The following is a 25,535-nucleotide window of genomic DNA, read 5'->3' on the forward strand; positions in this document are numbered from 1 at the left end:
GGTTCGATACCCTTTTTATAATAAGAATTTTTTCTGGGAACAGATAATAATTCGAGGGTGCTCAATCTGGTGATTAGGGTACATGAGGCAGTAATTGAAACTTTAATTTAATTTAATAACGGATGATGAAACAACACTTTCTTCTTAAACAAATGTGGCAGTTTTTGCTCAATTTCTTCGCTCAAACGTTGCAATAAGTTCTCATAATAATCACCGTTGATAGTTTTTCCTTTTTCAAGATAGTCACTGAAAATTATCCTACGCGCATCACAAAAAATCGACGCCATGACCTTGCCTGCAGATGGAACGGTCTTTGTGTTCTTTAGAGCCGATTCCTCTTTTTTAGTCAATTGTTTTGATTGTTATTTTATTTCGAGTGTGAAGTGATGGATCCACGTTTCATCCTTGGTTATGAAACAGCGCAAAAATTCGGCTTTCTTTCTGTGAAAAATTGCCAAACACTTGATAGAAACATCTTCACGACGCTGCTTTTGTTTCATTGTGAGCAAATGCGACCGCCATCTTGCGTACAGCTCTCTCATGTCCAAATTTTCAATTAATACGGTACACCGTACTTTTTTAAATGTCGCGCACTTTTAGTCGATCATCCAGTACCGCTTTTGAATTTTCTTCAACAATTCTGAGGTTGTTGGTTTATAACCAAGCAGCAGTCTCGCCCAGAGTAGAATCTAGTTTACAAACTCACTGAGAACGTTCACTATTGAGTTCATTTTCATTCATTCATATTGAGTATAAGTTCATATGATATCTCGTCCGACAGGAGCGCCATTATGGTCAAATTTTGAATTATAATTTACCGTCTACAAGCGGACAGTTTTTAAGCTAAGCCTCCATATGAGGGTACTTTCTAATACAGTGGTATTTTCAAATAGCTACCGTCATCTCTGGGTCAGGCCAGGTACTTCAGGAACCATCTTCGTATATTTTGGCAGAATGTTTTACAGAAATGAATTTCGTTTTCGTCGACATGCTATAATGTTGCAATCTATAAGTTCTATATTTATTTATTTTGAGGCAAACAATCAAAAACTAGTCTATATTATTTTTATTTATTTAAAATGATATTATTTGAATATCTCATTGATATTCAGATCTTTATCGATATCTGATTACAATAAACAGCTTTAAAAACAAACAGAAATAGAATTAAAGATGCTTTAAACCCAAACCGGTATCAATAAACTGGATAGGGTCGTCAATTGACAATTGGTAAAGTTTTTTTATCGATGGGCTTGTTTGTGCCAGGCAGCGCGGCGGAATGCAAGACACGCTATCATCACGAGAAGTATAATATTTTGTTAAAAGTAATGATATTTTTATTACAATTGTTGTTGTGATAAAAAGTTTATAAAAATATCACTTATTACGATATATTATTATCAATTTTAAACATACGAGGTGTAATAAAAAATTAGCATGTGTCAAAATCACATGTGTTAAGAATAAATAATCTAATATGATCTATAACCTAATCTAGACTATTAGAAAGTTACATCCGTATCTGTCCGGTTTAGAATCGAAATAAACCCTGCTTATTCAACATTTTAGTTTCACCATTTATTGAATCGATTGACTTTCCTTTCGGATCTTTGAAATGGATTCATGAATAACACCAAAACGGCAGTTCCAGTTGATTATAAATAAGTAAACTTAACCTAATCGAAGCTAAAGTAAACCTAACCTAACAAGAAAATGGATACCTTTTTCGGTCTGCTTAACAACATCAAGAGATAGTTTCAAATTCGAATTTAAATAGAAATTGAAGATATAAAAACCTGAAAAATGATTATTTTTTACTTTTATCTTACTCTGCGTCTTTTCCTTCTTCAGCTAATCCCCCGTTCACTCAGAATGGACCTTCAAAAATAAAACTTTTCGGTTAATTCATAAATTAAATTTAAAAACCAAATTGGAAGTCTCCCAATTGTATTATTTTTAAAACCAGATGTAGTGATTTTTAACATCTAGTTCTACGATCTTAAAAACACATATGATTTGGTTATGGTCCTAAGCCGGGCAAATACGGAAGTCTAGCCTCATATTTGCAATGTCTTGAATAACGCATTGCCATTAAGTACTGTTTTGACCTCAAAAGCAGACGATAATGTTTGAAAAGTAGACAAACTACTTAATTGCCAAGATTTCTGATTAATTTTGGTCGCTGAGCCAAAAATTCAAACTCAATAAAAAATAAATCAATCAAAAGCTTTTCAATTAAAGTGGAACATAAATGGGATGTGTGAAGAAAAAGACAAAAGTAATGGGTCTTCGGCTTTCTTTTTATCGTGATAACTCACCGTGTCATATGTCGCTTTTAAAACATGAGTTTTTGACCAAAAAAATTTTTTTAGTTCATCAAATTCCTGATAATGAAAACTCCATGATAGTTTATAGATAGACATATTTTTTATCAGACCTCGTACATACACCATTATCAGTTTAACGTATTATAAAACATCTTGTCGCACACCAATCCCATATAAATTCCACTTCAGTATTCCCCTCTGGATTTTTGTAGGTGCCTGTTTGTGATAGTCGCCATGAGAGTGAAATTCAGATTGATACCTATTAAGAACAAATGGTTGCGCTTTCCCCAAAACGAAATCTAAGCCCAGACTATTTTCTGATACCACATGCACGTTTCAAATGAACAAACACATAAATCACATTTAATTACCGGTGAATATCGTCAGTGGAAAATAAAATTCCAATGACTTTTTGAGACTATCAAATTTTTTTGATTCACCATTAAGAAAAATGGAGGTAGTAGTTGTATTTTTTACCAAAAGGATATATAAAAGTTAGTTATGATGTTCTAGGAAAAAATAATAATTACTTTTGATGTTCAAAAAGCGTTTGACTCATATATAGAAACAACTTTGTACAATCCTGTATTCCAGGCTCTAAATAATGTTAAATCCACTTACTCCGTCTGCTTTTAATCTGATATCTTTTCCAGCAGCTTGGAGAAGAGCCCTAAGAATGGCAGTTGCTGTTCCAGTCTGTCTCGAAGCTACCAAATGTACTGCCGTTTGATTTCGACTCTAGAAATTATTACAAAGTTTTATTCAATAAGCTTTTTAAAAAATCAGTGATAGTTGAAGCAAATATATAAAAAAAAATTTGGATATGTTGTAGAAAATTGTGTATGGAGATTTTTTGATATTATAATTATGAAACGTTGTTTGTCAGAGAATTGGAATGAATTCATTCTTTGCCAAATCCATTACTCGAAATCTGACTGACCTATAAATAGAAATTGAAATATTTTTTTAAATTCAATGACTTTTTACACAATGCAAGGTTTTGATGGTACGTAAAAGTTATCAGTTGCTCGAAAAATGAATTTGGATAGAATATTAAGAAAATTAATGAAAATTGATTTTTCCGAAAACTAGCTATTGAAACAAAAAATATTTGTATTACAATTTCCGAAATATTCCTAATAAAATACACGTGAAGGTGTTTCTTGTCAATAAAGAGGATTTGGTTCATAATGTTAGTACCAACATAGTTTTTAGTGTATATTATTGCTTTTTATATTATTTTTCGATTTTCAGCACATCTCTTAAGGGTGTGGGGACAAAAAATTCATTCATTTTTAGACATCTTAGCAAGTGCAGAAAGCGTTGACTGAGAATGTTTGGCAGTTGTCCATAGTATTACATTCCGTCTCTGTTAGAAGATTCATTTTTCAAGTATGGAAACTCTAAAAGGAAACGATTGCCGTAAAATCTGAATATCTGAAGAAATCGTTTACAGTTAATCACTAAAAACAATTTACGATATATATCGGCATGTTGAGCCAGGTATTTTGATTGAAAGAAAGTCAGGATCAGGCAGAAAAGCTAAAAAAATAGCATTTTTATTTAAATAACTTTTTTTCTCTGCTTAGATAGAAATTTCTAATGAAAATTTCACTAATTTTTAATCAACCTATTGACTCGGTTGCATGAAACTGAAAACAGGAAGACCCAGATTAACAACCGCCAGTAATGATACCTCGTAGAGATCCTCTTAATACCTTTGGAATTCTGGGAATTAATTGTATTCAATAGAAACATGACAAGTGTATATAAGTATCAAGTGGTGACCAATTCTTCTTCTTCTTTTAATGCTTATCCATTAATGGATGTTCGCGACTACATTTTTCATGGCTTCTCTATCTCTAGTGGTATGGATCAATGTCTGAATATCTTTTATACCCGTCCATTGCCCTCGACTATCAGTTGAAGGAATTGATATTTATGGCCTCGCAATATATGGCCAAGATATGCAATCTTTCGTTTCTTCACGATGTTAAAGAGTTCACGGTCTTTATTGATACGCCTGAGAATATCCTCATTCCTCACTTTGGCAGTCCATGGTATCTTCATGATTCTACGATATACCCACATTTCGAATGCCTCTAATTTGTTGATGTTTTTTACTTTAAAGGTCCAACCCTCCATCCCGTAAAGAAGCACTGACCAAACGTAGCACCGCACAAGTCTCAGTCCAATATACTGCTACAATTTAATTCCGTATGTCTCCAGTTCATTTTTATTGATGATAATGACAACATCGCGGTGGTTTTAGAAGAAATAGCATCAAGGTTTCCTTATCTATCAATTCCACCTTGGTCGCATGATCTGAATCTCACAGATTATGGTAGATATCAGTTACAAAAAGCCATTAACGACCAGAATCCGCGACCAGAAATTATACAGAAGCTTTCTTTCATCAAATTTATTGGACAACTTTCAGGGATATCAACAAGATGTGCTGCTGTGATACATGCAAATGAAATATCAACTGTTTTTTGAACATTCTTTCTTTCTATTTGAGCGAATCTTCAAACTACAAAAGAGAGCTGCTAGATATTTACTCGGACTAAACAGCAGCGCTCATTGCTGGGACTTTTTTCAAATATTAAAAATTCTGACTCTTCCTTCCTTATTCATCTTTGAGCCCGTTTGCCTAATTCGTAAGAACGTTTCTGTAATTTCAGAAAGGTTGTTGCACGGCTTTCCACTTAGGAACGCGGAGCATGAGCTTTACTTACCTACTTCCACGTTCAGAATTAGTTAAGTGCTCTATATTTTACAATGGAAAAAAATGCATAATCACTTGCCAATTGAAATTAAGTTACAATAACAATTTTTTGCCAGTAAAGGATTTCTCTCTATCTCTTTTCTATATTAGCACACTATCTGAAGTATAGTGTGTTATACTCAAAGTTGAGTTGATGAAAAATATTTTTTTGAATATGTTCAAACTAGTTTTCTAGGTAGGCCACAAAATATCAGTTTGCAAATACGAGTTTAACTAAAAACTCACTTAAAAAATCACAATAAAAATATCTAAATAGTTCCTTAACTATATAGATGCAACTTTTGAGGATAAACAAAAGATTAGGAGAATATGAATATACACTAGAAAAAATAGAGGAGTTGATGGAGGTTATGGTAAAAAAGTACGCAGGAGCAATTTTTCAAATCAAATAAATATAATCTTCTTTTCTACTTATTCATATAAATCTTCTATTTTTTCTTATATTGTCACCTGTCATACTATTAAGCAGTTGTGGGTTACACTACTTTTGATATGTTAAATAAGCAAAGTGCTTGTAATATTACTATTTTCAAGAATAATCCTTTGTTTCTACTTACCAGTATTCTTTGCAAATAGAAAATAGAATGTGAATTCTGTAGTTTAAAGTTTAATATTACCTTCGTGCTCATTTCGGAGGTTGTCATAGTTACTGATAAACAATTATCGCTTTTAAATGACTATAAATTTTCAACATTATAGTGTGAAACTGAGAGAGACAATTTAAAAGGCGTAGATTCGATTTTGAAAGTTTAATTAAGTCGAGCTAATTCAATGAGGAGACATATATATTTTAAGCACGTATAGTTTCGATGAAAAAATGAAAATATGAATTGAAGTAAATCCGAATAACCGTCTTCGAAGAGTTACCAGATAAATAAAATGTATTTTTTTGCTTGATTATGCTCTGAGAGCAACAATATTAAGAAGTCGAGGGATTTAACAAATTATTCTATAAGCCATAATATTTAAATCGAATGCTGTTGGTGTATTAATAAAAACTTTTTACAAATCAATAATAGACGGCGTCATATTCTTTGTTTCGAAATTATGTTACTAGTTTGGAATGAGGAAACAGCTGATCTACTTCAAAATGACGGCCGTAGGGTAAACAATCGACTTTCTCGTATGTACCCTATTAGCTTCTCTTGATTTTTTCCGGTCGTTCGGTTGTTTTGTATGGTTTTTTTTATGGTGCTAGGACTTCATAGATACTTTTTTAGTGTTTCAATGAAATTAATACAGAGGAAACTAAATATTTTTGCAGTGAGCTCCTTTTTTTAGATGAAAAGATGTTTACTCAGATCCTGTCCATTTTCCATTTTCATTCAATATCTTGCTTTTCATATTATATATTGAGCGCCAACCTATATTAAGCACAACACTGCATAGTCGAAAAAAACAACAATTAGATAAGCAACGTTTTCAAGAGGAAATTTCAAACTTCCTGTTGTAGAAACTCTTTAAGAAGCCATTTCGCAATAAAACTGGGAATAATAAGATTTAAAATCCAACAAATAATTTCTCAAACCACACAGGAACTTACAGCAAAAGTATATGTTCACCCCACGGCCGTGCATTTTAAATGGAAATCAGCTGATTTTGACAACTCATTAGATTATTCAATGGAATAACTTTTTTTGTCAATTACATAAAATGCGTGAGTTATACGCTGCAATCAACCAACTTACAATATGTGATTGTGTTGGTCATGTAGCTAGCTTTGCGGATGAACTCTGAGCAAAAAAGACTTTGGAGTCTAGACGTCCATCAACGAGATCATCGACGATATTTAGAGGATGCGATCAAAGTGGGTGAATGACGCACAGAAGCGACACAGTGAGATTTAATTTCTGGAGGCTTATGTCCAAATGAACAGGAGTTTTATCGGAGCACTGCACATTGGACGAAACACCACATTTTCTCGAAGTGTGAAACACTAAGGAACTCCAGAGCACTACTCCTGGGTGTGTATCAAATAGAAGACGAAGGTCTCTGGCAATTAAAGTCATCCCACGTTCTAGACTTTTAAAAAGTAGTGGGATTGATGGATCAGCTGTAAACACTGGGCTCTCCAGTATCGCAGCAAGATCCTTTGTGTCGTAATATATATGAGACCCCAAATCGACACATACACACATGTTCAGATGAACTATGATGATAATCGTTCTTCAATTCTTGTTTCTAATAACAGATTCAGTATTTTTTTTTGTTAGAATGCTTGGATATTGAGGATAATTAAGAACATGCAATCGTATTGATTGCACTTAAGAAGTACACTAAACTAAAGGGGTGCTCTTCCTGTTGAATTTTTGAATAAAAATTTGAAACCAGATAAATTCGTGGGGGTTGTCGTGATACGCATACGAGTTTCGTAATTTTTTGCAGCCGGTTGATCGCTTTCAACAAATGCATAAATGCGTAAGGATAATAAAAATATATATAATCTAAATAATGCATAATAAACAGTTATCTTCTACTTCTTTATGAATTTCCTCAAATTCTTCATTGATTTTTATATACTAGCGCTTAACTGTCTTCGTAAATTCTTTTTAATATCTTCCTTCTCCATCAGTCAACATCGCTTCATCGCTTTGTTTCATATCCATATCTCATACAGATATGTTACAGTGTGCTGTTATTTAGATTTATATATTCGTATCTAACTTTCCCTTTATAAATACATTTATTTGATAAGTACTCTTATGTTTCCAAACATTTGGCTATTGTAGTTTCAGTTTGTTTGAATTAATTCAAGAAATAAATGCAAAAAATAAAAACACAATTATGCAAAATGGAAGAATATCCACTAATATAATAAGCTAATTAATTATTTTATTATTATATTATATTTAATAAGTTAATTATTTACCCCTCCTGTTGAATATGGATCCACTCCTCTTTTACCAAGCAGAAGTTTGACAACATCTTCCCTGGAATGCATTGCAGATATGTGAAGTACATTGTAATTGTCCTAAAAAGAATGTACATATTCGATAAGTTTGAAAAATTTTAGAATCGTTTCGATTTATGAGTGATCAATAGTTATTTATGATACAAGTGCGTGAAGTAGTTTTGCGCACTAGTACCATACAATATTTTATTTACGACCACATTAAAAAATAGTTTTCTTTAGCTATATACGAGGACCGTTGTTTTTCCAACCTCCGATAGGCTATAAATAAAAGACAAGTTCATATAAAACGATAAAATAACAATTTTATTACTAAAAGATTGTTACGGGTACTTTTCGACATAATTACCGAAGAGATTGAGACGTTTTTCATATCTGTGGACAATCTTTTCAACACCCTCTTCAGAGAAAGTTGCCTAACCGTTCTCTGCCAAAAGAAAACAAAACAGAGTCTGGAACTTCTCAAAAATTTCGTAGACAATACAGTAATGGTGAATCTGGTTTTATTTAACCATTCTCTCAACTCTTTGAACCAGGTCAACACCACGCACAACACCACTATTCATCCATCACGTTTTCCCCATATACACGTCTCATTCTCTGATGGATTTCTGCAGCACTATGGCCTTCAGCCCGTAGAAAACGGATCACATTTCGCAATTCACACTTGGCAGGACCATCAATAATGGCGGACGTTTAGGTAGTTGTAGCACAACGCCGACTGATGCATGAATGTCAACAATGGCGGAATGTGTAGTGCGAGAGCTTCGCAGTCGCCTACAGCGCATGACCGTTTTCCTCTGCTCTTCTGTAAATAGAAAATTTTACAGAAGAGCCCAAAATAGTGCAAAACTGATTATGGAGGGGACATTATGTCAAAGCAATAAACGGAAAGAGTCGAAAATAATTTCTTAAAAACAGAATTATAATCATATATTTGTGGTGAAAATTTAAACTGATTTTAATTATCAAATTAATATTTACAGTGAAATTATTACATTTTTTTCTTCCACCTAACCTCGCTAGTCAAATATTGTGATGTTATAGTTTAAATTTTTGAGGTTGAAGGCGTCCCATTATTGAGAAAATCGATTTGAGCTCTCGCTCCTCCAGGGCAAAAGCTACTGTCTGGGTATAGCAGACGATCAATGGAATCTTCTTAATCTGGTTAATACCAACTACAACCAACAGATTGTTTGGTGCATTATTTTCGCGATATGTCAAAAAATATTGTTCATTTTTTACTTCTAAAGGTCGCAAAGAGACATATTTTTTGTAAATATCCAGAAAATTTGGCTTATGGCTCTCTGATTATGGTTTTATGAAAGTTATAAGTTTATGAAATAAATATCAATGTTTAAATTTAAATTTGTGGTAGTTTTCAACATTAAATAATGGGATGATTTACATTGACATTGGCTTGACTTTTCTGAGAAATATGAAATAAGATATATTCTGCTAGATTTTTCCGGATGCAGGTGCAAAATTTGAAAGATATTTTGCAAAATGACAATGACGTTTCACATTTCTTAATGACAGTATAAGATTATTATAATTGCAGAATCTTTGACAGAATATAAAATTATTTAAGGTAACTTGATACATAAATAAAAAAGTTTGTAATTTTACGTATTTATATGAGTTTTTAAATTAATGGTGGTCGTAGATAAAAACTAATTTCAAACGTTGTGAATCTGCTGATTTCATAAATTTCAAAAAGATTTTTCGATCAGCTCTCGTCAAAATTAGAACATTGTTATGCTAGATTAACTATCCCTACTCAATTCCCTGCAAAGATTTACTTATTACTTTCTTAGAATTGCTTATGTTCCTTCTCTACCAGACCTGCTTCATCCTCATTAATTTAAAAAATTAGGAACATGGTTTGTTGATCTTATATTTTCAGGTACAGGTGTACCATCATTTTATGTCTATTTTTTGGTATACCCCAATGAATTGAAGCAGTAGCTCCCACAAATTGACATTTTGAGAATCAGGATTATGAAAAAAAGCAGTTTTGGAGGAATTAAAGCAAATATCGAGTGAAAATTTTAGAAATCCTTCGTTAAACAGCAACATGACTGTCTTCTATGGCTCACTCTGTATTTTTATGTATATGTAGATAAAATCAATTAAACCACTTGGAATATTATTTCTATAGAACTCAGTAAGCGACGTTTCTAAAGTACACATTATTAAATTATTTTACATCTACTTCAACTATTTTTTTAACTTATCCATAAGCTGCTATAAAAAATGTCGAGGTCAAACTAATAATACCAATATCAATATTCAGGTGAATTAGAAGTCGTAATTTTTGTATTTAGGCAAAAGAATTAGCTTTTTTTGCTAACTGAAAATGATCGATGGACTTTCCTTCCTCAAAATTGTTGTCCGTAATTCGCTAGACATGCTAATCTGCGAAAATTTCAAAGAAAAACATGACGTGGATGTAAGTGGGCATTGCGTGATACATCGCCCTACATTTAAAACACGCAACTGTAAAGAATCAGTGGACATCAGAAAAATAATTACAATACGCTCTGCCTAAAGAACATATAGATTAAATCAAATAAAATCAGCATACATATAGAACATGGGCTTGGAAACGTATTATATCAGTGTGAAATCTTCATTTTCAATATAAATTGACTTGATGTTTTCTGTTTATCAATTTTAATAAAAAAAAACAGTTTTCTGGGATCGAAAATCAAAATGACCTAGAAGAAATTGTATAATTATAAAGTCGATGAATACATAAATGACAGTAATAAAGAATATGTCTAATTTTAGACCCTTGCCGTTGACAGACCGCTTTTATTTTAACTTTTATACAATGATCAAGAGTTTAAGTCTCAAGTTAGAAAATGTTTTAAAAGATCCTATGAGGTTATATTAGAAGAGATAGATGAAGTTTTGGAAGAGAAAATTGACAAAATCCTAAAGTATTAGTTGAGGATTGGTTAAAAAGAAATGACATTTTTTCTGTTGCAATAATTTATTTTTATATTGTAAATTCCCATATTCCATAAGTATTCATTGTCAAGGTATAAACCCATAAGCTCTGTCTCCTCTTCATTCCACTTAATTTTTAGTTTCTAGTCAATCAAACTAAAAACTCAACAAAGCAATGGACCAAATTGCAAACTCTTTACCTAACTTCGAAACTGTACAGAAAACAGGAGCAAATTGTGGTTTTTTTGACTCGCCCGCTTCTCGACTCGTTGATCTGTTGACATCAAGCGAGTAGAAAGACGAGTGTCAACTCGCATACTCACTCGCCCATTCTACTCGACCCGTATAAACAAGCGCTTGTGATATATAATAAGTGAGGCTTCTCTTAAGTGAGATACATTTCCAGAACGTTTTTCGTTCCAAGTGAAGAAAGTTCAATATATATTTTCAATTATTTTTAGCCCTCGTGTATTTATATTGACGACTTTGAATCGAAAGTTGAAAATCATCCATACGTCAATCATTCTTAACTGTTTTATGATGCGATGTTGCGCCATCGTCGTAGAAACAACAGGTCAGCAGGTTTTCCTTTGAAAACAATTTCCGGCAATCTAAACCTCCCCTGGTCGTAATTATTTTGGATCAGAGGGGCTTTAGTGTAATTACAAATACCTCATGTTCTACATGATGTAGAAGTTATTATTGATATAATAGCAAAATGCAAAAGTTTTTAAAAATTGTATTGATGCTAGATTTTCTTCATTTAGATTGAAGTATTACTGAGTAGAAAACTTGAGGGCGACTCGAGTGTCAATTAGTCAAGTTTGTTACATCATTTGTAACTAAAGGATGGCTCAATGGATCTTACTAATCTCAGATTTGTTGAATTCGCCTCAAATATCAGTACAATCAAACTTAGTTGATATATCACTTGATAAGTCGTGTGACTAACTAAGAGAAACAAATTTTTTTGTCAGAAATTGAAATTTTTAATCAATGTAATCTCCTTCCAAAGCTTCTCTAACTTTTTGATATCGTGCTTGTAGAAGGATTTGTCTTTTCCCTTAAAATAGGCTTCAGTTTCAGCATTTATTTGAGCTGAATTTCTTACCGGCGAGCATTTTTTTAAGATCAGCGAATAGCCAATAGTCCCTGGGGGCTAGATCTGGACTATACGGTAGATGAGGAAGGAAGCAATTCGATGTGTGATTCGTTCAATTTAACCATCGTTGCCATTGATTTGTGGATCGGTGTATTGTCTTGGTTAAACAATGTTTTTTCCTTCGACATACGAGGTTTTTCCTTGATTTTTGCATTCAAACGATTCAACAACTCTATGTAGTACCCGTTATTGTCTCGTATATCCCTTTTGGAGATAGTTGATGAACAATATTCTATGCGCATCCCAAAATACTGAAGTTATAACCTTCCCAGCTGATTCTTGTGTCTTTCGATGCTCGGACGTGGTTTACCGGCTGCAGTCCTCTCAGATGATGATCATTTTGATTCCGGTGTGAAGTGATGAATCCATGTTTCATCCATTGTCACATATTGATGCATAAAATTTTATTTATAACGTTAAAACATGGTTAAACACTGTTCTTAATCATCAACACGTTGTTGTTTTTTATCGACTATGAGTAAACGCGGTATCCACTTAAAAAAAAGCTCTCTCATGGTCAAGGATTCATGCATAATTGTTAACCCACTACCCTCTGATACCTATACGACCTCAGCTATCTCACGCAATTTCAATGTATGATTCGATATAACCGATTTGTGGACTTATTTGATGTTTTCTGGAGTAATCACCTCAAGCGGGCGACCAGAAGGTTCACCATCATCGGTGTCTGTACGACCACGTTTAAATTCAGCAAACCAATAACAAATGGTTCTTTTCGATGGAGAAGAGTTCCGATAATACTTTGGAAGTCATTGCTGAGCTTGACAGTATTTTTTTTATCAAGAAGCAATGACAAAATAACACAAAACATTGTCTTGACAAAAAACAAAAATAGGCTTCACTTAAATGGCTGTCACTTTTTTCTCACTAATCGAAATGTAATATTTCAGTAATATTTAGCGTATAGATTAAGAGAGTTTTTATATGTGTATAATTAAAATGTCATTCAAATTTTGTAGTGATAATTGAAATTTCTTTTTTCGTAGCTCTATAGAAGAGACATTCGGTTATGACACAGGTCTATTAATTCCAAAAAATATAATAATCAAACAAACAAACAATATATTTGGGATTGTTGAAAATTTCCTATTCTCAGTTCCAAATTTAAAGACGGCACTGCAACTGTATTAAGATAATGTGATGAAACATAATATGTATTGCATTACACCCTAAAATGTGTTTCAGAAAAGGTCGATTAAGCTTTTAATAAAATTAAAACTTTCCTAGTTTGCGTTATTTACCCCCTTTTCATCGAACTATTAATATGAATAGATAACTGCAAGGTGAGTTGTGGATCGGTTTTAACAAAGATAAATGTAAAATTGCTTAGTAATTTCCGCCTATATAAATTTTCTGTATCGTTATGGTGTTTAAGGTGGAGGTTTTTGTCATCTATTCTATTTATTACTGTTATCAAAAAAATTGTAAAGGCGAAAGTACGATTGGGAAAATCTTGATAGAAAGGGGGATACAACAAAACTATAAACAAACACCAAAATGTATTAAAGACAAAACCGATGCTTGGCTACAAAACTTTGTAACCAGTGAAAATTGATTCAATAGTTTATGTCGTTGATGTGTATTGATAGCAAATACCATAAAATGCAGAAGTTAATGACTATATTACTAAAGAAATAGAATAGAAATGATAATAGAATGAAAAATTAAATAGCATAAGGAGAATAAATCAGGTTATACAACGTACTAAACAAGATCATACTGGTATATAATGATGTAAAAATGGAACCAAAAAAAGAAGATACTCTATACAATTAATATTAATACAGTAAAACCTGGTTAATTTTTACTTGGATAAGTGAGAAACCTCTATTATTGAGAGTTGCAATGAGGTCCCAGTTCTTTTTCATTAAATTACCTCTTTTAATGGGACTTTTTGATCCTTGTTGAATGAGATCTGAATTCTAAGACTTTTTCGATGTTTACCTCTATAATTAAGACTATGTAGCTCAATTACCTGTATAAGTGAGACAATTGTTAACCTGCTTAATTGGAAAACTGAATTATTGGAAACCCTCAGTAATTGGTGCATATGTCTTGGTCTCTCGAGATCCCAATTAACTAGGTTTCACTATATATCCAATTAAAAATTGATTATTGAGATACAAAAATAGATCCCAATGAGATCAAAAAAGACTAGTGGGGAAAACAAAGTGAGACAATTGTAGAAATGAAGAGATTTTGAAAAGAATCATTTCTAAATAAAATAAAGAGAAAACAGGCAAATTGATATGCATACATTTACAGAATGTACAGAACGTAAAATCGAGGAGAGAAAGTGGTTAGGACAACTAAGGAAGATAAGGAGAAGAAAGGAAAGATAATAGATGTCTTGAAAATGTTAGCATTAGATAGGAAGGAATCGAAAAATTCGTGTATGAGGAACCTAGGTAGAAGAAGAACAGAAGAAAAACTACAAGAAGTATAATGATAATAAAATTTTACGAGTGGAAACCGTATAGCCTCACAAGAAAAAATATGAAAGGAAGTAAATCAAACAAAAGCAAGGGAATATGATAAATACGGAAAATAGAGGACAAAAAAAGAAAGAATGGTAATATTTGCAGAAAACAGGAGGTTGAAAAAATATATCGATGAAACGATTTTATGATAAAAAGTTTTTCTCTGTTTAATTTCAAATGATCATCCTTATTCATTGTTGATGATAATAATATTACTTTTTCAAATTTTAGTTTAATTTTTAGTTTAGTTCAATCTATCTTCCATTTAAACAAAAATTATAAAATATTGAATGAAATATATTCTTTACATTATAAAGAAGCAGAAAAAAATAACCCTCAGTTTTTTCTGTAGTTGAGGGAGGCATCTTTTAACTTCGTTATCTAACCTCGAGTAATTTCTAATCATCAATCAATTAAAAATTATAAGTAAAGATCTATATTTGTGAACGTTTCCTTTATCTTATATTGTGGGGTTCTAATTAATAGTAGTACTAAGAAAAAAAACCAAGAGAATGTTAACTTAAATAACTTAATAAAGTAACGGTCTCCAAAGTAAAGGTTCCTTTAAACGAAGGTTTTTTTGGAATTTTTGACAGATACTGTCCAGATACTGACCATACTCTGTCTCTTTCCAATATGTATCATCAGAAAAAGAAACAAAAGGAAACGTGGAAGTGTGTGTTAAAGAGTGTTTTATTTTGTTGGTAACACTTGTTTGGCTTGATCTTTCGTGGCGGGCAATTGAATTGATATATGTTGATTGATGCACAATTTTTTAAATCAAGTTGGTTCTTGAAAATGAATGCAAAAAGAGTTCATACTGTTCATAGTACTAGTATTGGGAAAGAAGAACGACTGCTTCACAAATGTGGGCTTAGTTATTAAAAATCTGTGTATTTACCATATATAATATTTTTTTAAATTATTCTTTGTTTACTAGGTAGGATATTATAAAAGGAAATTTGGCATTTCTGATATGAATTACTGCCTTCTATTTTTATCCAACTCTTTACGACTTAATTTAACGTATATTACCACACCTATATAATGTTATAATGTTCCAATCAGTCCATATTATGTGAAATGGATAATACCTGCATTAATTTGCGAATATACAGCCTCATTTCAAAAATTATTGCTTCTAAATCAAAGCGTTTTGGATCGATTATTTCTAAATATAATTTTGATTGAGAATCATTCAACACGAAATTAAGTATGTAGAACATTAAAAAAATATTCTACAGTATTTAATATTTTCTTTATTATTGCTTAAAAAATACGGATTTTTTCACAATAGTATCGAAAAAAGTGAATAATTTTAGAAAATTGACAACATTGTTAGCTTAATAGTAATTAAATACCATTAGGTTGGTTACAATGTGTGGCATTATATGAAAATTCAATTCTTTAGTTTGTACTATGCTCTTTATTTGTCTATGTTGACACATAATGTAGAAAAAGAAGAGAAAATAGGTTAGGTTTCTTTGTTTTTGTAGTGTATGTAGTGATGAATAAACAGTAAAATGACGGAGTAAGGTTTGGACTAAATACTGGATCTCGTGGGAGTTCAATACCACATAACTTTCGCAGTATGTGGTTTAGCATTGCCTTGTAACAGAACCCGCTTTCGGCTAACTAAATCTGTATATTTGTATGATAAAAATTCATTCATTCGCATCAGCTGACCTCTATAAACGGTATTAATAGCTCGACTACATGGAATCATTTCGAAGCAAACTAAATCTTCATAATTCTACCAGATTCAAGACGCTCGAATCGACCTATTTGCGACTGCTTCTGATAATTGTCCTTTGTCTAACTACTGATTTTCCATGTTCGAGTTATTTGTATGAATCCATTTTTCATCGAAAGCAACAATGCGTCTAATACAACGATCATTTTTTCTACTTTCCTTGTAACTTCAATATCCTACGTCGGTGAACGATCTGAGCGCGAACAATCTTCAAATCCCCACTTTTGAGTGTTCGCTGTTCTCATTAAATGTGTCTTCCTTTACAATGTTGCATATTTTTCTTATTGCCAAGAGCGCTTTTATTTCCAATAATGTCTTAGCAATACACGAATTTTTATTTATCACGCTCCATACTATGTATTATAAAAACTTACTGTGTCGTTAATGATCAAAGATCCTCCCTGAATGATACAATAATACCAACAAGTCGAAAGAGACCATACTAAAGAAGATCCAAGTTTATCCATTTATTGAATTATAGATGACATTTTTTAACTCACAATTTTATCGTTTCAAGTACTATAATGCTGTTTCTCCTGCATATTTAGTAAGCAAAAAAAGAAGAGAACTCTCCTCCAAAAAATATTTTGAATTATGGATAAGGAAATTGGGTTGTGTCTGTTCACTTCTTATTTATTTATTTATAATTTGGCACAGATGTTATAAGATTTAGTTGGCGTAGAAATAAAACCATGAAACCAGTAAATTCATCGATATTTCGCTTATTGAGTTTTAGAAAAGTTGAGAATTCATCCGATGTTTGATTTGTGAATGTTATTGTTAGTTAAAAGATGCCTCATATAGAGTGAAACAAACCCACAATGGACCCTACAACCTGCAAATTATCCAGAGCAGTATAACGTAAGTTATGGATCAACTGCAGGTGGCATTGGAATTTTTTTCTTTAAAATGAAACGCGTTACTTTCATTGGAGATTAAAAAAAATATGGATGACATGGATTTATTCATTCATTTGGTCTCGAAAGTTGATTTGAAACGTATTTCCTGAGGGATCACGTGAAGTAATTGATCAATGTTGATAAAAAAGTAAAAATTTACGAAATTGAGACTAGCATATGTCCGGTAGAATTATTTCGAATATCGCGTTAGGTATATTTCAAGTATACTTGAGCTCTAAATTAATTTTCTATTTATTTAAAACTACTCATATCTCTTATTTGCAAGTTTCCGACAATGTTGTAGATGAACTTACATTATTTCTGGCTCCTACATCAGACCCCAGCTCAATCATTCTATCTATGAGCGACGTTCGATTGTCTTTTACTGCATACATTAAAGGTGTCATTCCGGTAGCCTGGAAACAACAAATTATCTCATTTTGTTTGTTCAATAGACAATAGGGTGTCATGAGAAATGAAAAAGGCATCAAACATAATAAAAAAATGTTTCTTCGAAATTAAACAAGGAGCTTAATCGAGTCTGGACAGAATAAACGTGCTCAAAAAGCTTTTTTCTGTAAATCGAACAAACAATCGTTAGATGTATGCCAAAAATTGTTACATTACTGGGACCTTAACCCTTAAGGTACTTGCATTATATTCAGTCAGGATTCATTAGATTATAACGAATTCCACTCCTGAGAGCTGTAAGACTTTGACGTTGGTGGAGTGGCTCAGTAACTTCCTCTCTTCTCGGACCGTCTCGACGGACAAGTAGAGGGGAGTGAAGCTAAGAAACAGCTTAAAAAACAGGAGTAAACCTGGAGAAAAAATCCGTAATCCTACGTTGTTAGCCACCGTGGCTATGGGATGAATGGCTGCGCGAAGTCAGTCTTGAACGGTGCCTCTGGGATTATTTATGGATAATTCAAAAACAACATAAAAACGCAGAAGAGGGAGAAATCTTTCGTTTGAGACGGAGTCATCTCTGTTACATGATAGAAAGTATTGGATGATGAGGAATGTACGTCGTCTTCTGGTGAAAACGATGTACACAGACAAAAAAATTATGATGAGGATGGGAAAACCTTACTGGTGCCAAAGCACCAAGACAGAGGAAAAGAAAGCAAAAAAAAATCCTGGAGGGAAGAAAACTCCAAAAATGAGGAGACGGCCATAATGCGAAAGCTCAGCGAGGTCGCAGGCTTAAATATAAACAACGAAGAAATCAAAAGGAGGATGGGGGAAATGAGAACACTCATCAAGGCTACGGATGATAAAAAAAACACATCCGGGATTAATTTAAGCGGCATAAAATGCCAAGAATGCCGGAAAGAAGCCGAAAAGCTTAAAAAAGCGGAGACTGCCAAAGCAGTCAAGGCAGCGCTTGAAAAGGGAGGTTCCTTCAAGGAATTTGAAGGAAGTAAAGATAAATTCTGGGAGGACCAAGTGTTCTCCAAAACTAAGATTCTCCCTATGAGGAGCCAGGAGGCACTGGATAGAAAGGACTGTATGGTCCTAACAACGATAAAGAGTCGGAAAACATGACTCTTGAAATCAGGGAGTTGGCGGAATCCCTAAACCCCGGGGACTTCGAGGTTATCGAAAATTCGGTAAATTCACTAAAAACAAAAAAAGCCTGGAGGCACTATGTCGCCAGACTTAAAGGGGATATAAGAAAAGACTTCGAAACGATCAGTGCCATGGTCGGGGGAACCTGGGCGAGGACACGAATGTCCTCATTCTCGGTGGGGAGGTAGCCCCCACGAGAAAAATAATAGAATTTACCACCAAAAGAAGTGGTAATTACAACATGGTGGTACATCCAAGGGCCGCCAGAGATAGGAGGTCGGAAGAGGGTGAATTTGTCCTGGTCAGGACAGGAGACAGGCGCTTCGCCGAGGTATTGAAAACAATGCAGCAGAAAGTTGATGTTGCGAGCCTCAACGTCAACATTAATAAAGTCAAAAAAACAAGCGGCGGTGACATTGTCATCCGCCTCAAAGGCAAGGGTCAGGCACAGACCCTAAAAAATGCTATAAAGAATAAAATGGAGGAGGTCAGTGTAACGACCAGGAACAGGGGGACGGTGTTCAGCGTCACTGACCTCGACCCGGCGGTCACCTCAGAGGAGGTGAAAGTTGCGGTCGAAAAGCAGACCGGCCTTGAAGGCCTTGTAGAGATGAAGTTAATGAGAAAGACGAAATTCGGAGGGCAGATGTGTCTACTCTCCGTTCCAAACAATAAAGCTGGCAAGCTCAGAGAGCTTGGAATCATTAAAATAGGATGGTCGGCGTATAGGGTAAGGGAACGAATAGCGAAAAAAAAAAAGATTATAACGAATTGGATCCAAATTATTTAACTGTTAGACATTTGGGGGCTGAACCATATAAAATTTGTATAGAGAACTACTTGATGAAGAAAGGATTCGGAGTTCTTCGAACAGGTTTATCAAACTAGGGAACTTCCCAGAGACTGGAACAAAGCGATCTTAATCTCCTTACCCCAAAACAACAAAGATAACAAAGTTAATAATTAACTAAATGAATCACACTAAAAATATTCCTAGAGATAATTCTTATTATTGGCAAAGAACAATTTTGATTTCGAAGACTTCAAAGAGGAGTTTAATCCAGTTAAACACACAAAATTTGTCCAATGTCTTAAATCATATAAGGTAGATGATATGCACCTTTTGTTAAACCTGAATCATAGAAGGGAGTGAAGATAAGTGGGGAAATTATAATCAAGATAAGGTATACAGCCGTCATCGTAGAAAATATTGAAGACTAACAAATGCTGCTGAACACAGTGTATGTTGCTGGTCAAAGATGAAGTATTAATATAAATATGAATAAGAGCAAGCAAACTGGAGATAGAATGAAAATGAGGTAATTCGGATTGCAATAAATGAGTGCAACATTCAACTAATCTCATATTTCAAATATTTCGGTAGCTGGCTGAATAGTGACATAACGTACGAAGAAGAAGTAAGTGTGATTATTAAAATGGTACGTAGAAACCTCACAGTTCGGCTGCTGTTAAGAACACGATGTTACGTATGAAACATTGGTAATATTCAGGTGCATCTAACTTATGATTTTTCAAATATCGAAACTATGGTGAGAATAGTGAATAGTTTCTGTAAATGATAAAAGGAATAAAAACGTTTATACTAACCAAATCCAGAACTCCTGCCAGAGGTACATTATTTGCATCTTCTCCAGCATTAGCAATCGCCTTCTCCATTGACTTAAGAATTTGATCCACCGGTCCCCATTCTCCTTTTTGGCACAGAACAAGGATCCTTTGGGCGGCATCCCTGATGCTAGCACCGGCGCTTTGTGGTTTTGATGCAGTTCCTTCCTCGCCTTCTGGATTACTGGTAGTTTCATCTTTCTCTTTTTCTTTTGTTTCTTTATTATTACCTGGTATCAAGACAGAATAGGATTTTGATGAAACATCAAAAAAATACCAAATCTACTATTCCTAATATGCCCCAACCAAAACATTTAAATAAATCATATAAATTGATGCTCTTTTTGATAAGTTCAAATTTTTTCAAAGTTTTTTATTGACTCAATGCTTCTTTGGTTTCTACAATTGTCGTTATTGGGTGAATGAGATTATACTCAAGTCCCAGAAAAATTTACTTGTGGTTATAGGAAACCACATTTCAAATATTTGGGTGGTTGGCGAGGATTTAATCGTAGGGCATTCAGTAGAAGAAATCTAATTCACGCTAATAGAAACCTCACAGTTTAAACGCGGTTAAGAACACTCAACCGTTACGTACCGAGCATTGTTTGTATGTATATGACACGTAGACGCTGATATCCTAAATAAAATAGAAGCGTTCGAGATGTAGCGCTATTCTCATGACCTCGTAGACTGCACAAACACCAGTAATGAAGAGGTACTCGGAGACTTGAATAAATATCGAGAACTTCTAAACATTATAAGAAAAAGGAAGGGAAAGAATTATTTCGGGCATATAATGCATGGTAACAAATATAAAATGTCTCGCTTGATCATTCAGGGAAAGGTCGCAAAAAACTTATCGTGGTTACGAAATACTAGAAATTGGACCAGACTAGGAGTAGAATAAATATTCCGAGTAGCTACAGATGGAGACCAATTCAACCAAATTGACATGGAGATGGCACGCGCAAGAAGACAGGCACGCCATCGAAAAAAAAGATAGGAAATAAAGCTTTAGAGCTAAGATTCTGACGAAACTCTTAACGGAGTATAATATTTTGAATTCATGAAAAATTGAATCAGCTAATTTGGTTCCTAGTAATTCTCCGAATAAAGACATCTGGTTTCAACAGAATGATGCGTCTCTCCATTTCGTAAGACATGCTCGTGAGTGTTTATATTCAGCTTTTCCAGGTAGATTAATAGCTGGAAGGAAACCTTTTTAATAGCCTCCTAGATCTCCATATTTCAATATTGTGGACTAAATTCTATGTAGGTACATGAAAAGTAAAATTTTCTAAATTGAACCGATATATGAATAGAATAACTTTCGAGCAGGTTTAGAATAATGTTGAATAGAAGAAGATATGAGCATTTGTACAGGGTTAACCCTGTATAAATATCTCTATCGATATACAAATAATTTTGGATTTGGATAAATATATTTAACTATATATTTCTTGTTGAAGAAGAAAACCGGCACGAAAATAAATCTGTCATCACAAAATTGAAATACTGTGTAGTTGGGGATAAAATGATGATGAAAGTCTTACCTGTTTTATCTTTTTCCTTATTATCTTCATTTTTATCCTTAGAAGGACCTTTTCCAGCTCCTTTTTTCCCACCTGCTTGTGACATTCTACAATTCAATCACTTTCATAATTTCAAATAACACTGTAATATTTACATGGTTTTGGAAAATTGATTGGACGTTTAAAACTGAAGCACTTTTTTGAAAAGTAAGCATATCAACAAATAGAAACACTTGAGAAGAATTTCTCCTCCGGTCAGCATGCTGCAAAGCACCCGATATTCATAACAGAAATTTTATTCTTTTGTAGAACTGAAGAAGTCGATAGTTTGAATAAATCTGGAATACTAAACTGAAGAGAAATTCTTTCTTGGCCAATAAGGGGCGTTTTACCCCTTCCAGAAATCTCTCTGCAAGGGTTGCTTTTGCCGTGATTCAACAATATCGTGTAGACACATTGACCTACTGTGTAGTATGCTAAATTCTCTGATTATAGATTAGTTTCTTGGGGCATTTGCAAAGTTATGGGGATTTCCGACGACGTGAATTTACGGGGAGATTCACGTCCTTTACACGCTAGTTTTTAGAAATAATATTCCAGGTAAGAAATCTAACAGCAAACTATAAGAATAATGGAAGCTTCTGTCGTATGAATATATTAATAATTTTCATTAATTTAAAATGTTTCAAGAAATCTACCGACTTTTATTTGATTTGACGCCCTAAAGGTTCGAACCATATATTTTTATTATTTAGAAACCGTTGTATGTGACATTGTACTATTAGTCCGGGAGCCAGTAACAGATTTTCATGTCCATTCTCCTCCCAAGTGAAAATGATATTTTTCAGCTCAATTGAAATCCTTTTTTTTTCGTACTTGATCAGGACTATCGATACGGAAGTTAATTTGCTCCATACCTCGAAGTTTGTGCTCGGTATCTTTGATCGATGGAAATATGTACCGATCAAAAGCGATTATCTTGGCCCTGTTTGCACAAATTATCTGTAAAAGTTTTTTTGAAATATTCCCAAAGCTAAGAGGAACGTATTTCATATGATGTAACATGAAATATCCATCGTATATAATAACATGTGTAACTTCAATTTATAAAAAAAAAAGAGAATAACTAGAGAAAAGTTATTTCCTTCCGGGTGAAAATTTATTAGAGAATAGGTAACATACTCTAGTAAATAATAAAAAAAAATCAGCTAGCTGTAAATCAAGGGAAAAGTCTGATAAGATTCGGTAGGTGATAGATGCTGCTACGTTACACACTTCAAGTTACAATCTGACGAACTTTCCACTGAGATACAGCAAGCTGACATTGATTTTCATTCACAATAACATATATCATCAGATTAATTTTCAGTTGAGAGGAAATCATTGAAAATATAAATTATTTTTACATATTCGAGCGGCCAGCTGACGTATAATCCTCCATATTATGGTCAGCTGACTTTAATTTTCCTTCAAGATATTAGATAAAATATTATTCGAGAAATTTTAGGAAGAGAGAAAATGACTAAAAACCTTTTTTTTTTCTTCGTTAGAGGCTACTGCTGCCTGCCCCACTACCGGAGCCGCAGCTGACGGTCGCGAAGCTTCATAACTTCCTATTGTATTTTAAGAATTTTCACTCGGGAAGAAATTCGTGATGAAAATTTGTCACTGGCTCCCGGACCATATAGTATACATATGTGTAACGTAAGCACAAAACTTTGATTATCGTAAACCGGGGTGACTTTGATCAAATTGACTTGTATTACTATCCTTAGTGAATACGACTTCTATATCCTATTTAATATACAGTGTGTTTCTATATTCGACCGACAACGCTCTACCATAGAGAAATCTCAATAAATGATTCATGTTGATATAGGAATACGAACCCTTACGGGCCCTAGTTACTGAGATATAAGGTTTTCAAAATTTTAAATTAAAATAAAAAATTTGCCATAAATTGAGAACGCTTTTAAATTTTTTTTTTCAAATTTGGTGACCAATAGGTTCCTTAATAAAGTAATATTTTAATATACACGAACTTTGGAATAATTTAACCAGTGGCGCGCTGTCAGGGTTACTTTAATCCCCTTATTTTTACGCCACTGAAATAAATTCTTTTTTTAATTTTGTTTTAAATTGCCTGATTATTTTTACTTAAAAAACTAATAACCTTTTATGGAACTAAAATGAACGGTGTTGTAGAAATTTGCCTCTTAAACAAAAGTCTGAAGGTAACTAAATACTACTCAATATATCTAAATTATAATTTAGTAGATACGTGTCATATTTTTGATAGTTTTTTGTGTATTTGACACGATCTTAGTAGGTTAAATCTCTGTTATAGAATGAATTTTTCATTTGAATTGTTGACTGATATGTTAATGATTTACGGGGAAGCTCGAAAAAATTGCAGAATGGCAGTTCGTTTATTATACCAACGAAGTTTTCGCAGTCGCAATCTTCGTTTTCAGTATTTCTTGAACTCTATTTAATACTATAAATGAGAGATCGTTTTTGTCATAGAAGATGCCTCCATGTGTTTTACCGTATGCTTCTGTTTGTTCGAAAAGTCTTTTATATTGGACAAGCAAAAATAACAGTCGCTTATGTGATTGGTAGATCACGCCATATCACTGGTTTACTAAAATTGCTGAATTTTGTCTATTAAACCCACTGGTCAAAATTTTGTGACATAAGATACAGCGGATGTGTGGCACCCAATATTTACCCTGGTTGCGAATATCCAGGTGGAAATATGCATTTAAGAGAATGAAATGAAACAAATCGAATAGCTAGTAAATATTTATTCATTGAATATACATCAATTATAAACTGACTAAGTCTAAGTTGATATTCCATAATAAAAAAATTTTTAACTTAAAAATGTCATCTCAACTTATTTTTTCAAAAAATTAATCTTCTTAACTATTTTCCCGAAATGTTATAAAACTTCAATAGATTACATCCAAAAAAAAAATTAACAATAAAAATAAAATTCTAGTGATCTGTGAAGATGATGTTACCATTGTTACGAATATTAAATAGTGATAAATTTGACTATATTTTACATAACATATACGAATCTAAAATTTTTTTTGAAATATAATACAAGTAGGTGCAAATTGTGCTAGTATTATTATTTATATTTATTCATTCAGACAACACGTTCTGATTATAGCTTCCGTTACTGAATAAGGATCACAATTAGAAGCTGGTCGTCTATCTTCCAAATAACCTTTCTTTTCTTCGGCACATCCGCGGGGAATTCTTACACTGGCTCCACGATTTGCTACGCCTGAAACAAATGAAGAATTTTAAATTACGCTAAACATATAATGGGTAAAATTACTAATCAGTGTGTAGGATTTCAAATTATAATACTGTTTACGAACTCGTCCGCTGACATAGACCCTGAAGCAGGTCCTGTTGTATTAATAGAATTTGGAAGACGCGCCAGGTAGATTTAAATTTTGATTTTTTATATACAGACTTAATTTCCTTAT

At 33.2% G+C, this 25,535-nt stretch overlaps 2 protein-coding genes across 6 annotated transcripts in view; both read right to left on the minus strand.

Annotated features, from left to right (window-relative positions):
- The window catches only part of LOC130900594 (serine/threonine-protein phosphatase 6 regulatory ankyrin repeat subunit A), a 49,256-nt gene extending 26,879 nt beyond the window's left edge, over positions 1–22,377 (minus strand). The window contains exons 1-5 of one of the 2 annotated variants that reach the window (XM_057811295.1): positions 22,051–22,377; positions 20,477–20,724; positions 17,611–17,712; positions 7,985–8,086; positions 2,949–3,065 (exon numbers count right to left, since the gene is read on the minus strand). In XM_057811295.1, the coding sequence (XP_057667278.1) occupies positions 2,949–3,065; positions 7,985–8,086; positions 17,611–17,712; positions 20,477–20,724; positions 22,051–22,135 (654 nt within the window). In that variant the 5' untranslated portion in view covers positions 22,136–22,377. The remainder of the gene's footprint in view (positions 1–2,948; positions 3,066–7,984; positions 8,087–17,610; positions 17,713–20,476; positions 20,725–22,050) is intronic. The other variant, XM_057811296.1, reaches the window with a different exon arrangement.
- Positions 22,378–24,821: 2,444 nt separating this feature from the next.
- The window catches only part of LOC130900598 (glutamine synthetase), a 50,177-nt gene continuing 49,463 nt past the window's right edge, over positions 24,822–25,535 (minus strand). For all 4 annotated transcript variants that reach the window (XM_057811306.1, XM_057811304.1, XM_057811305.1 and 1 more), the window contains exon 6: positions 24,822–25,327. In XM_057811306.1, coding sequence (XP_057667289.1) covers positions 25,179–25,327 — 149 coding nt within the window. In that variant the 3' untranslated portion in view covers positions 24,822–25,178. The remainder of the gene's footprint in view (positions 25,328–25,535) is intronic.

This window comes from Diorhabda carinulata, chromosome X, assembly GCF_026250575.1.
Source record: "Diorhabda carinulata isolate Delta chromosome X, icDioCari1.1, whole genome shotgun sequence".
In the NCBI taxonomy this organism is placed as follows: Eukaryota; Metazoa; Arthropoda; class Insecta; order Coleoptera; family Chrysomelidae; genus Diorhabda; species Diorhabda carinulata.